The sequence below is a fragment of the Paramisgurnus dabryanus genome, chromosome 6 (genome assembly GCF_030506205.2).
Source record: "Paramisgurnus dabryanus chromosome 6, PD_genome_1.1, whole genome shotgun sequence".
Taxonomy (NCBI): domain Eukaryota; kingdom Metazoa; phylum Chordata; class Actinopteri; order Cypriniformes; family Cobitidae; genus Paramisgurnus; species Paramisgurnus dabryanus.
In genome coordinates this window covers 1157478-1171103 of record NC_133342.1, presented here as the reverse complement: position 1 = coordinate 1171103, position 13626 = coordinate 1157478, and the positions used below count along the sequence as shown (strand labels likewise).

The following is a 13626-nucleotide window of genomic DNA, read 5'->3' as shown; positions in this document are numbered from 1 at the left end:
TTGCTAAGGCTGCGTCCGAAACTGCCTAATTCCATAGTAGGCGAAAAGCAAGAGGTGTGGCGAACAGTATTCCAAAAACAGTAAGCGAAAAGTACCCGGATGACGTACTACTTCCAGCAGATCACGATGTGTTCATTCGATGGACCCTTTACCATCCCTTGAGCCCCCGGGGGGGGGGGGGGGGGGGGGTTATCCAATGAAGAAGAAGAAAGAGAGGTGATTTTATAAAAAAATGTCCAAAAGCAGTAACGCGGCTCTATTTAAATCCAAATACATATTTTAAACAGCTGTCCCTTGTGGTTAAATTGCACTAGTTTAACGTCATTCCAGTTAACAACTAACTTGTTGTTATGACGACGTACGTCATGTGATTTATCAACATTGCGGATGTAGTACGTCCGAATTCATTCATACTATTGTTTCATATCATACTACTGTTTTAACGGTAGATGACTAGGTTCTTCATCTAATTCAGTACCTACTGTCACAGTATGAGATTTCAGACGCAGCCTAAGGGCCAGATTTGCACCGCAAACCATCATTTTTGTGTTAAATAACGACTGTTGGTTTTTACTAAAGACGCGCAGTGGATAATTAGTGGTGAAAAGGTGTGGCCTAGTTATTTTTGCGACTGACCTTATTGCATTTGCATTTCTAGGAGTTTTCCTTACAGACGCAACATTTTTGGGAGGATATTATTTAAATGATTCACGGAACGCGATTTACTAATGTTTGCGCGTGTGTTTTGACTGGCATTTAGACCATTATTTTACGCCAAAAAAGCATGTCTTAAATTACTTTGAGCTTAAAATGGCTGCAATTATTGTTCAACAGAAGAGGCATCACAGAGATCAGAGAACGTATGATACAGTGCAGAGGATTGTTTTAACATGTAACAGTTTATTTGAAATTCAAAAATATTGTTTGCCAAGCCATGCTATTTTTTATTTGAGTCACTAGGAGAAGTCACAGAATACCAGACGTTTCAAAAGTTATTGTAAACCTTCACTTTTTAGTGTCCAATGGCTTAGTGCATCAACTCAACTCAATTGCATCAAGCATTAACTCATCAGCTTTGCTTATTTGCGACCTTGAACTAATTTGCGCTGCTTTAAGTAGATTGCGCCTGTGTTTTTTAATTTGCGCTTCTTAGTAAATTACCTACAGATATTACCACTTCCATTGGCGCATTTTTGGAATTGCGTTAATTTGCCCTGTTTAGTAAATCTGGCCCTAAGTGTAGTTAAGATTTATAGGTGTAATGTAGGATTTTAGCAAGATCTGTATAGCTCGGTGGTAGAGCCTTGCGTTTGCAGTGCAAAAGTTAATGGGTTCGAACCCAGGGATCTCAAGTACTGATAAAATGTATAGCTTGTAATGCACTGTAAGTCGCTTTGGATAAAAGCGTCTGCCAAATGAATAAATATAATAGATTGTGAATTGCAACCAGCCTCAATTTCTAAATGCAGTGAGAATCTACGAAAGCTATCACAGGACAAACATGTCGTCATATGAGACAACGTATGGACAAAGCGCGCTCTGTAGAACAGTTTGTCTGTTTAGGGCTACAGTAGAAACATGGCGGCAGCTTCCATGTAAGGGGACCTGCGATGTATGTAGATAAAACGGCTCATTCTAAGGTAATAAAAACAATAGAGTTTATCATGTAAGGTCTTTATACACCACTGATAATATAGTATATTATGTATATTATATTGCATTTCTGTCAAGAGATCCTACTAAAAGTCCCACATTGCAACTTTAAAATAGTAAGTTATAATGACTTGTATAGTCAAGTTGATTCAACTTAAAAACGCAAGTTAATTTAATCTTATTTTATTTAACATTTAACATGTGATCATTGGTGTGTTCATGTGTAGGTGTTCCTGTCAGTAGCCGCGTCTCGGCAAAGATCCAGCAGCTGGTTAACACGCTGAAACGGCCCAAACGAAAACCTTTGAGAGAGTTCTTCGTGGAGGACTTTGACGAATTGCTAGAAGGTTCAGATGTTTTCCTTCCTGTTTGTGCCTCAAAGTCGTATAGAAATTTGTACATTAGTTCAGAAACCTTTCTTAATCTTTGACAGTCAGTGACGGATCAAATGACACTTTCATCTTAAATTCTTTACATCCTGCCCAGAAAAACTTTATTTGATCCAGACATTTTCACAGAGATCCAGATCTTGAAGAAATCCCAAATGACTGATTCTCACAAAACACTGCCATCATTTACTCCTCATGTTGTGTATGCAAAAATCTAAATTATGACAAATTTTTTCATTTTAGTGTGAGATGTAAGGGGGTAGTTCACCCGCTCTTTGTTCATCTGTACCAAAACAGATATTTATGCCTTCAGGACACTTCGAAATAAACAGCACAAGTCACATGGAGTTATTTAATGCCGCTTTTGTGTCCTTTTAAAGCTTAAGGAGGGGTGGTCAAAATCCAGTCCTATTGTAAACAGAAAAAGCAAAGCAACACTTTTGGTGTACATGTAGGTGCCTTAAACAACATGAGGGCGAGTCAATAACAAAGTTCATTTTTGAGTAAACTATTCCTAAACTATTCCAGTTAACATAGTGTTTGAATGTTCAGCATTAAACACGAATTTCTGCGTGTAATTTCAGTATCACGCTAACTCCGTGTTTTCCGTCTGCAGTGCAGCCGTTTGATCCCTCTGTGCCACACCCAGAGGGGGCGGAGTCAACAGTCATGCAAGGAGAGGAGCTTGACAGACTTAAAAACTGCCCAGCTTCTCTGGAAGCGGCTCTTCTGCGTTGGGGGGCCATCGCACCCAAAGCCCCCTGTCTGACAACTATGCACGGCAGTGGCAAACCACCATACACGCTTACATATGGTACAAAACATTTTTAAAATATGAGTTAAAACCTGTTGTTTGGTTGTACGCGTGCTTATACATATTTGTTTATACGTGCGTAGGCAAACTCTGGTCCAGAAGTTTGAAATTGGCCTATAACCTTCTCCACAAGCTAGGAACCAAGCAAGAACCAATCCTCCATCCCGGAGACAGAGTAAGAGAGAGTTTAAATAATTGTTAAAAAGTAGTTAATGTAACATTTATGGGGTAACACAAACAATTTAGAGCACATGTTAAGTATAGTTATGTCTATGTCCAAGAAAAAGCATGATGTGGTATCTCGTGTACCTAAAAGACTGATGAAGAAAGACTTATGTGCATTGTCTTTGTTTGTTAGGTTGCACTGGTGTATCCCAATAATGATCCGGCAGCGTTCCTGGTGGCGTTTTGCGGCTGTCTTTTGGCTGAAGTTGTTCCTGTCCCAATTGAAGTGCCACTCACAAAAAAGGTAATATTCAGAAAACAAAAACCTTTCTCAACTTTGGCTTGTTGGAAAGTTAAATGGAAGGATGGACCCAAGTTATATTTCGGGGGCCAGAAGAGATTATTATTTTAATTTGGTCAAGCAAGCAATATTTTCTTGAAACTCTTCTCTCTTGAAATGCTTGCATGAGAACTATCACTGTAAGTTATATACAGAAAGTCAAACGTGTGCCAATAACACTTAAACTTTATTAAACCTCTTAACAATACCAGATTCAAGCTAACAGAGTTTTGTCTGAGGTGTGCCCTTCCTCTCTCTTACCTCAAAGGATGCTGGGAGTCAACAGATCGGCTTCCTGTTGGGCAGCTGCGGTGTAGCCGTAGCATTGACAAGTGATGCCTGTCATAAAGGCCTTCCCAAGAGCACTAGCGGTGATGTCATGCAGTTCAAAGGTCAGAGAGATCATAGCATCATCTTCTCACAAGTCCTAATATGGAATTCATCTTTAGGTGTGAATTTATGTGTGTTTTTGTCGATGTCATTCATTTTTGTGTTTGCTTGTTCAGGATGGCCAAAGTTGCTTTGGGTGCTGACTGACTCCAGACATTTATCAAAACCCCCGAGAGAATATTTCCCTCTCATTAAAGATGCCAACAATGACACAGCATACATAGAGGTAAGGTAACACAATGTGTGCTTGTATGTTGAATACATTTAAATTTTATATGTGTGGGTGTGTTTTGCGGTTTGATTGACAGTATAAGATGTATCATAATTTCATTACAAATGTAATGAGAGTGTTTGATTTACCGTTTTAGTTGTTTCATTTTTTATTAGGGATCTACTGAGAGTGGGCAGGTTTTGCTGTTTGATTGACAGTTTGAGTTTTTATCGTTATTTTATTACAGATTACAGAGTTTTATCATAATTTCATTGCAGTTCTAATGAGAGTGGGCGTGTTTTGTTGTTTGATTGACAGTATGAGTTGTATCATTTCATTACTGATTTAATGAGAGTGTGCGTGTTTTGCGGTTTTAATTGACAGCTTAAGTTGTTTCATTATTTCATTGCATATGTAATGAGAGTGGGTGTGTTTTGTGGTTTGATTGACAGTGTGAGTTGTATCATTATTACATTACAGTTCTATTGAGAGTGGGCGTGTTTTGTGGTTTGATTGACAGTGTGAGTTGTATCATTATTTCATTACAGTTTTCATGAAAGGGGGTGTTTTTTCTGGTTTGATTGACAGTATGAGTTTTATCATAATTTTATTGCCGTTCTAATGAGAGTGGGCGTGTTTTGTGGTTTGATTGACAGTGTGAGTTGTATCATTATTCCATTACAGTTCTATTGAGAGTGGGCGTGTTTTGTGGTTTGATTGACAGTTTGAGTTGTATCAATATTCCATTACAGGTCTATTGAGAGTGGGCGTGTTTTGTGGTTTGATTGACAGTTTGAGTTGTATCATTATTCCATTACAGTTCTAGTGAGAGTGGGCGTGTTTTGTGGTTTAATTGACAGTGTGAGTTGTATCATTATTTCATTACAGTTTTCATGAAAGGGGGTGTTTTTTCTGGTTTGATTGACAGTATGAGTTTTATCATAATTTTATTGCAGTTCTAATGATAGTGGGCGTGTTTTGTGGTTTGATTGACAGTGTGAGTTGTATCATTATTTCATTACAGTTTTCATGAAAGGGGGTGTTTTTTCTGGTTTGATTGACAGTATGAGTTTTATCATAATTTTATTGCAGTTCTAATGATAGTGGGCGTGTTTTGTGGTTTGATTGACAGTGTGAGTTGTATCATTATTCCATTACAGTTCTATTGAGAGTGGGTGTGTTTTGTGGTTTGATTGACAGTTTGAGTTGTATCATTATTCCATTACAGGTCTATTGAGAGAGGGCGTGTTGTGGTTTGATTGACAGTTTGAGTTGTATCATTATTCCATTACAGTTCTATTGAGAGTGGGTGTGTTTTGTGGTTTGATTGACAGTTTGAGTTGTATCATTATTCCATTACAGGTCTATTGAGAGAGGGCGTGTTGTGGTTTGATTGACAGTTTGAGTTGTATCATTATTCCATTACAGTTCTATTGAGAGTGGGTGTGTTTTGTGGTTTGATTGACAGTTTGAGTTGTATCATTATTCCATTACAGTTCTATTGAGAGTGGGTGTGTTTTGTGGTTTGATTGACAGTTTGAGTTGTATCATTATTCCATTACAGGTCTATTGAGAGAGGGCGTGTTGTGGTTTGATTGACAGTTTGAGTTGTATCATTATTCCATTACAGTTCTATTGAGAGTGGGTGTGTTTTGTGGTTTGATTGACAGTGTGAGTTGTATCATTATTCCATTACAGTTCTATTGAGAGTTGGCGTGTTTTGTGGTTTGATTGACAGTTTGAGTTGTATCATTATTCCATTACAGTTCTATTGAGAGTGGGTGTGTTTTGTGGTTTGATTGACAGTTTGAGTTGTATCATTATTCCATTACAGTTCTATTGAGAGTGGGTGTGTTTTGTGGTTTGATTGACAGTTTGAGTTGTATCATTATTCCATTACAGGTCTATTGAGAGAGGGCGTGTTGTGGTTTGATTGACAGTTTGAGTTGTATCATTATTCCATTACAGTTCTAGTGAGAGTGGGCGTGTTTTGTGGTTTGATTGACAGTGTGAGTTGTATCATTATTTCATTACAGTTTTCATGAAAGGGGGTGTTTTTTCTGGTTTGATTGACAGTATGAGTTTTATCATAATTTTATTGCAGTTCTAATGAGAGTGGGCGTGTTTTGTGGTTTGATTGACAGTATGAGTTTTATCATAATTTTATTGCAGTTCTAATGAGAGTGGTCGTGTTTTGCGGTTTGATTGACAGTATGAGTTTTATCATTATTTCATTACAGATGTAATGAGAGTGGGTGTGTTTTGTAGCTTGATTGACAGCTTGAGTTGTTTCATTATTTCATTGCATATGTAATGAGAGTGGGCGTGTTTTGTGGTTTGATTGACAGTATGAGTTGTTTCATTATTTTATTACAGATGTAATGAGAGTGGGTGTGTTTTGTGGTTTGATTGACAGCTTGAGTTGTTTCATTATTTGCAGTTTGATTGACAGCTTGAGTTGTATCATTATTCCATTACAGTTCTAGTGAGAGTGGGCGTGTTTTGTGGTTTGATTGACAGTGTGAGTTGTATCATTATTTCATTACAGTTTTCATGAAAGGGGGTGTTTTTTCTGGTTTTATTGACAGTATGAGTTTTATCATAATTTTATTGCAGTTCTAATGATAGTGGGCGTGTTTTGTGGTTTGATTGACAGTGTGAGTTGTATCATTATTCCATTACAGTTCTATTGAGAGTGGGCGTGTTTTGTGGTTTGATTGACAGTTTGAGTTGTATCAATATTCCATTACAGGTCTATTGAGAGTGGGCGTGTTTTGTGGTTTGATTGACAGTTTGAGTTGTATCAATATTCCATTACAGGTCTATTGAGAGTGGGCGTGTTTTGTGGTTTGATTGACAGTTTGAGTTGTATCAATATTCCATTACAGGTCTATTGAGAGTGGGCGTGTTTTGTGGTTTGATTGACAGTTTGAGTTGTATCAATATTCCATTACAGGTCTATTGAGAGTGGGCGTGTTTTGTGGTTTGATTGACAGTGTGAGTTGTATCATTATTCCATTACAGTTCTATTGAGAGTGGGCGTGTTTTGTGGTTTGATTGACAGTTTGAGTTATATCAATATTCCATTACAGGTCTATTGAGAGTGGGCGTGTTTTGTGGTTTGATTGACAGTGTGAGTTGTATCATTATTCCATTACAGGTCTATTGAGAGTGGGCGTGTTTTGTGGTTTAATTGACAGTGTGAGTTGTATCATTATTTCATTACAGTTTTCATGAAAGGGGGTGTTTTTTCTGGTTTGATTGACAGTATGAGTTTTATCATAATTTTATTGCAGTTCTAATGATAGTGGGCGTGTTTTGTGGTTTGATTGACAGTGTGAGTTGTATCATTATTTCATTACAGTTTTCATGAAAGGGGGTGTTTTTTCTGGTTTGATTGACAGTATGAGTTTTATCATAATTTTATTGCAGTTCTAATGATAGTGGGCGTGTTTTGTGGTTTGATTGACAGTGTGAGTTGTATCATTATTCCATTACAGTTCTATTGAGAGTGGGCGTGTTTTGTGGTTTGATTGACAGTTTGAGTTGTATCATTATTCCATTACAGTTCTATTGAGAGTGGGTGTGTTTTGTGGTTTGATTGACAGTTTGAGTTGTATCATTATTCCATTACAGGTCTATTGAGAGAGGGCGTGTTGTGGTTTGATTGACAGTTTGAGTTGTATCATTATTCCATTACAGTTCTATTGAGAGTGGGTGTGTTTTGTGGTTTGATTGACAGTTTGAGTTGTATCATTATTCCATTACAGTTCTATTGAGAGTGGGTGTGTTTTGTGGTTTGATTGACAGTTTGAGTTGTATCATTATTCCATTACAGGTCTATTGAGAGAGGGCGTGTTGTGGTTTGATTGACAGTTTGAGTTGTATCATTATTCCATTACAGTTCTATTGAGAGTGGGTGTGTTTTGTGGTTTGATTGACAGTGTGAGTTGTATCATTATTCCATTACAGTTCTATTGAGAGTTGGCGTGTTTTGTGGTTTGATTGACAGTTTGAGTTGTATCATTATTCCATTATAGTTCTATTGAGAGTGGGTGTGTTTTGTGGTTTGATTGACAGTTTGAGTTGTATCATTATTCCATTACAGTTCTATTGAGAGTGGGTGTGTTTTGTGGTTTGATTGACAGTTTGAGTTGTATCATTATTCCATTACAGGTCTATTGAGAGAGGGCGTGTTGTGGTTTGATTGACAGTTTGAGTTGTATCATTATTCCATTACAGTTCTAGTGAGAGTGGGCGTGTTTTGTGGTTTGATTGACAGTGTGAGTTGTATCATTATTTCATTACAGTTTTCATGAAAGGGGGTGTTTTTTCTGGTTTGATTGACAGTATGAGTTTTATCATAATTTTATTGCAGTTCTAATGAGAGTGGGCGTGTTTTGTGGTTTGATTGACAGTATGAGTTTTATCATAATTTTATTGCAGTTCTAATGAGAGTGGTCGTGTTTTGCGGTTTGATTGACAGTATGAGTTTTATCATTATTTCATTACAGATGTAATGAGAGTGGGTGTGTTTTGTAGCTTGATTGACAGCTTGAGTTGTTTCATTATTTCATTGCATATGTAATGAGAGTGGGCGTGTTTTGTGGTTTGATTGACAGTATGAGTTGTTTCATTATTTTATTACAGATGTAATGAGAGTGGGTGTGTTTTGTGGTTTGATTGACAGCTTGAGTTGTTTCATTATTTGCAGTTTGATTGACAGCTTGAGTTGTATCATTATTCCATTACAGTTCTAGTGAGAGTGGGCGTGTTTTGTGGTTTGATTGACAGTGTGAGTTGTATCATTATTTCATTACAGTTTTCATGAAAGGGGGTGTTTTTTCTGGTTTGATTGACAGTATGAGTTTTATCATAATTTTATTGCCGTTCTAATGAGAGTGGGCGTGTTTTGCGGTCTGATTGACAGTGTGAGTTGTATCATTATTCCATTACAGTTCTATTGAGAGTGGGCGTGTTTTGTGGTTTGATTGACAGTTTGAGTTGTATCATTATTCCATTACAGTTCTATTGAGAGTGGGCGTGTTTTGTGGTTTGATTGACAGTTTGAGTTGTATCATTATTCCATTACAGGTCTATTGAGAGAGGGCGTGTTTTGTGGTTTGATTGACAGTTTGAGTTGTATCATTATTCCATTACAGTTCTAGTGAGAGTGGGCGTGTTTTGTGGTTTGATTGACAGTGTGAGTTGTATCATTATTTCATTACAGTTTTCATGAAAGGGGGTGTTTTTTCTGGTTTGATTGACAGTATGAGTTTTATCATAATTTTATTGCAGTTCTAATGAGAGTGGGCGTGTTTTGTGGTTTGATTGACAGTATGAGTTTTATCATAATTTTATTGCAGTTCTAATGAGAGTGGGCGTGTTTTGCGGTTTGATTGACAGTATGAGTTTTATCATTATTTCATTACAGATGTAATGAGAGTGGGTGTGTTTTGTAGCTTGATTGACAGCTTGAGTTGTTTCATTATTTCATTGCATATGTAATGAGAGTGGGCGTGTTTTGTGGTTTGATTGACAGTATGAGTTGTTTCATTATTTTATTTCAGATGTAATGAGAGTGGGTGTGTTTTGTGGTTTGATTGACAGCTTGAGTTGTTTCATTATTTGCAGTTTGATTGACAGCTTGAGTTGTTTATAATTTCATTGCATATGTAATAAAAGTGGGCGTGTTTGTAGATTGATTGACAGGGTAAGTTATATCATAATTTCATTGGCTGTGTCTGAAATAGACCCCATAGGCTAAAATAGCACAGTATTTAAGGAAACATTCATTTTTAGTTGTGTCCGAAATCATAGTGGACATTATTAAGTGCACTCATTCAACCCCACCATGCACCACTTTAGTGAATGTACAACTGATGTACACTCAAATAGGGATGTAACGGTTCAACCGTGTGTCCCATTAAAAATGCCTGTCTGAAATCAATTCTGAATCGCAAGGCTGTGATTCTTTGTTTCACGCACAGCTTGTGCGTATACTACGGCATTTGGTCAGTAGGAAATCCTTATCAATCTAAAATCATGACGAGTCGGCGTCGTTTATAACGTGCATTTAAAAAAGCAAAACTCGTTAAAATAAATCATTTAAAATATTCTTTATTATCATGAAAATACCTGAAACAATTGGAAGAACAGTGATATAAATATTCCTGTAGACATTTCCTGGAATAGCATTCGTAATGCTACTTCTTCTGTGGCACAAAGGGAGTTTCTGCACGGGAGCGCCCCCTGGCGTTCAGATGTGCCTGTATTTCACCGTAATTCATTCAAATTCATTCATTGAGAAAACGCGCATTTGCACGGTTAAGCGTTACACCCCTACACTCAAAGCTAGTTTTTACTCGTCCACTAACGCTCACGTCGAATTAATTCTTGCCTCTTGGCGGAAGATGGCGCTTGCGTTGCAGCGCTTACGGTGAGGCAAGCTCAAGTGTCTGAATTCACTCACTCGTTTTTATTCACTCCTTTAAGTGAACTTTACAAGTGGACTAATAAAATAGTGAATGAGGATATAGGGGGCTATTTCGGACACTCAGCCATTATAGTTCTAATCAGAGTGGGCGTGTTTTGTGGTTTGATTGGCAGTATTAGTGAAATCATAATTTCATTGCATTCCTAATGAGAGTGGGTGTGTTTTGTGGTTTGATTGACAGTACAAGACCTGCAAGGATGGGAGTGTGTTGGGAATAACCGTGACCAGGATGGCAATGCTCACACACTGCCAAACACTCACACAGACCTGCGGATACAGCGAGGGTTAGATTTAAACACAAATTTAACGCTTCTGATGAAAGTGTATTTTCATTATTTGTAATCTGTTGGTTCACAATGTTTTACGTGGTTTATGTGTGTTTGTTTCAGCGGAGACGATAATAAATGTGTTGGATTTTAAGAAGGGTATCGGCCTCTGGCACAGTGTTCAGACGGTAACATAAGATAATCTCTGTTACGTTTAGTTTATCAGACATATCAAGACTAACTTTTAAAAACTTTTGTCGATTTAACTTTTCTGTCTCTTTCTTTGTAGAGTGTTTTAAATATGTTACATGTGGTCAGTGTTCCATATGCTCTTATGAAGGTGAATCCCCTATCTTGGATCCAAATGATTGGCCAGTACAAAGGTGCACATACACACACAGAGCACAGTATATACTCTTAACATCCCTGTATCATACCTGTTTTTAACACTACTACTCATCTACATAAAAACAAACACACTTGCACATGTATTGTTGTGAAATATTTAACTTTTTGTGTTTTTGCAGCTAAGGTGGCTTGTGTGAAGAGCAGGGATCTACACTGGGCTTTGATGGCCCACAAAGATCATATCGACTCCAACATGAGTTCACTGAGAATGCTGCTAATCGCGGATGGTTCCAACCCCTGTAAGGAAGTATTCAGTATTCTTGTATTTTTCCATGCAAGAAAACCTGTATTGTATAAATGCTTTTGTTTCTTTGTCAGGGTCGATATCCTCTTGCGATGCATTCCTAAATGTGTTCCAAAATATGGGCTTGAGATCAGAGGTCATTTGCCCATGTGCCAGCTCCCCTGAGGCATTAACTGTAGCTGTCAGGAGGTATGAAATACGCCCTCGTTCTCTTTGCTCAGTAAACATAAATGCATGGCTTCGCTTTATGTGCACAGACATACATGTGCACAAGTCATTCTTGTGCTATGAAATCTGTTTTCATTTTAAGCTCAATAAAATAGGAGGTTCTGTTGTTTGCGGTCACACACGATAAACAACATAACCAGACCTACACACATTCATATACACAGACACACAAAGCTAAGAAACTCATCTGACTCGGATTGTAAATGCATTTGAAGTTTTGTGAAAAATGCTTTGGGTTTCCTTGTAAAAATTCATTAAGTGCCCACAAGTGCTCTGGAAAGCACAGCATTGTTTGACGTCAATCCAACTGAAACAGGAAGCCAGGATGGAACAATTGTGAAGACTGTCCAGTTGCAATTTGCTGGATTTGACAGATTAAGATTAATAAAAATTGTTGTTACAGATTAAAGACTGATAACAGTGACATGTAATTTATATGGCAGCGGTGATTGTCCTCTCTTATACTCGTCAGTGCTGTTTATAATGTTGAGTCTAACTGTTTTAGCTGTTTGATCCCCTTATGATCTACACTCACCTAAAGGATTAATAGGAACACCATACTAATACTGTGTTTGACCCCCTTTCGCCTTCAGAACTGCCTCTATGTGGCATTGATTCAACTAGGTGCTGAAAGCATTCTTTAGAAATGTTGGCCCATATTGATAGTAGGGGTGTCCTCGACTAAGGATTTACATATTCGAATCAGAATTGTCTAATCTTTTCATAGTCGACCGATAGTCGAATCATCTATGTTTGTGTGCATGGGTTGGGAGGGGGCCAGACCAGGTGCAAATTGGTAACTTTTGTTTTCTTTCACAAGCAGCACACATAAACAACTTTCTGATAAAGTGACCAAAACTGTCTTTCAAGTAATAAACGAAGACAAAACTGACGATGCATTGATATTTTTTTAAGGTAAAATGTAAGGCAACATTTGTTTAATAATTCCTCATAACATTTTAAAGCCACGATCTACAGAACATCACACAAAAATACATTTTGATAACTAAACCTAAAAAAATAACAAAGGTGATCCTGCCTTGGAAACTCCGGCTACAATTAAGTGTTTTTATTTAATTTGGAGATATAGCGCGTCAAAGCAGTCATGACCAAAAAAACCCGACAAATGAGAAATGACAAATAATTTGTGATTGTGACTGTAAATGATAAAAACTAATCTTTATATACAATTCATTAAACGTTAATTTATAACAAGAAAAACATTGAAATCAATGATTTTATAGACACTACCTGTTATTATTTAGCACAGAAATACTGCTTGCTTGCTTTGATTTTGATCATCTCTGTATTAACTTAAGATACAGAAAGACCGGATGATATTATTTATTTAAGGAATCTCTTTGCTATCATTTGAAAGTGAACACCGCCCGACCATAATATTAAATCACAAGAAAGACATTCGTGTCAGGCAGAAATAGGTTCGGTGCAGTCGTGCAGATAGTTTCCGTTTCATCACCGAAATTTAAAAAAACGGCTTATCTGTTTTGTAGTTTAACTTTTGACAAGATAACACCTTTGTTTTAAATACATTTTAAAAACTTATACTCGTCGAAAAACATCCGTTTTTTAATGTTTAGTTTGATGAACTCCTAAATATGAGACGCAGAGCACCTAGCCCGTTCGGCTAAATTACATGCGCAAGCATGGCCAGCACGCAATAGCGCAACATCGATACAACGAAAAGCTATCCAAAATTTACAGACTTAAATTAGATCAGAATTTACGTTTATAATAGATACATTTTTTAAATAAAATAAGGTCAGAAGTAACAAAGTGCAGAACAAATATGTAAAATGCCTCAAGTGCACGGAAACAAAACACAAGCCAAATAGTTAAATCAGATAACCCAAAGTCATTCATAAATAAAATAAAATATAGAAATTATTAAAAGAACGAAAGGCATAATATAATTTGCCAGCTTTGTCTTTTAAATGTAGAAACAAAGAGGCAATGGTTTATTAACATAGAAACCTCTTATGCACGTGTAGCCCGGACACAAGG

At 37.1% G+C, this 13626-nt stretch overlaps 1 protein-coding gene across 4 annotated transcripts in view; it reads left to right on the top strand.

Moving 5' to 3' along the window:
* dip2cb (disco-interacting protein 2 homolog Cb) overlaps positions 1 to 13626 on the top strand; it is a 51419-nt gene that overhangs the window by 18256 nt on the left and 19537 nt on the right. For all 4 annotated transcript variants that reach the window (XM_065266361.2, XM_065266350.2, XM_065266369.2 and 1 more), the window contains exons 8-18: positions 1881 to 2000; positions 2659 to 2856; positions 2940 to 3031; positions 3215 to 3325; positions 3630 to 3753; positions 3868 to 3977; positions 10640 to 10742; positions 10848 to 10912; positions 11014 to 11107; positions 11252 to 11371; positions 11451 to 11565. In XM_065266361.2, the coding sequence (XP_065122433.1) occupies positions 1881 to 2000; positions 2659 to 2856; positions 2940 to 3031; positions 3215 to 3325; positions 3630 to 3753; positions 3868 to 3977; positions 10640 to 10742; positions 10848 to 10912; positions 11014 to 11107; positions 11252 to 11371; positions 11451 to 11565 (1252 nt within the window). The remainder of the gene's footprint in view (positions 1 to 1880; positions 2001 to 2658; positions 2857 to 2939; positions 3032 to 3214; positions 3326 to 3629; positions 3754 to 3867; positions 3978 to 10639; positions 10743 to 10847; positions 10913 to 11013; positions 11108 to 11251; positions 11372 to 11450; positions 11566 to 13626) is intronic.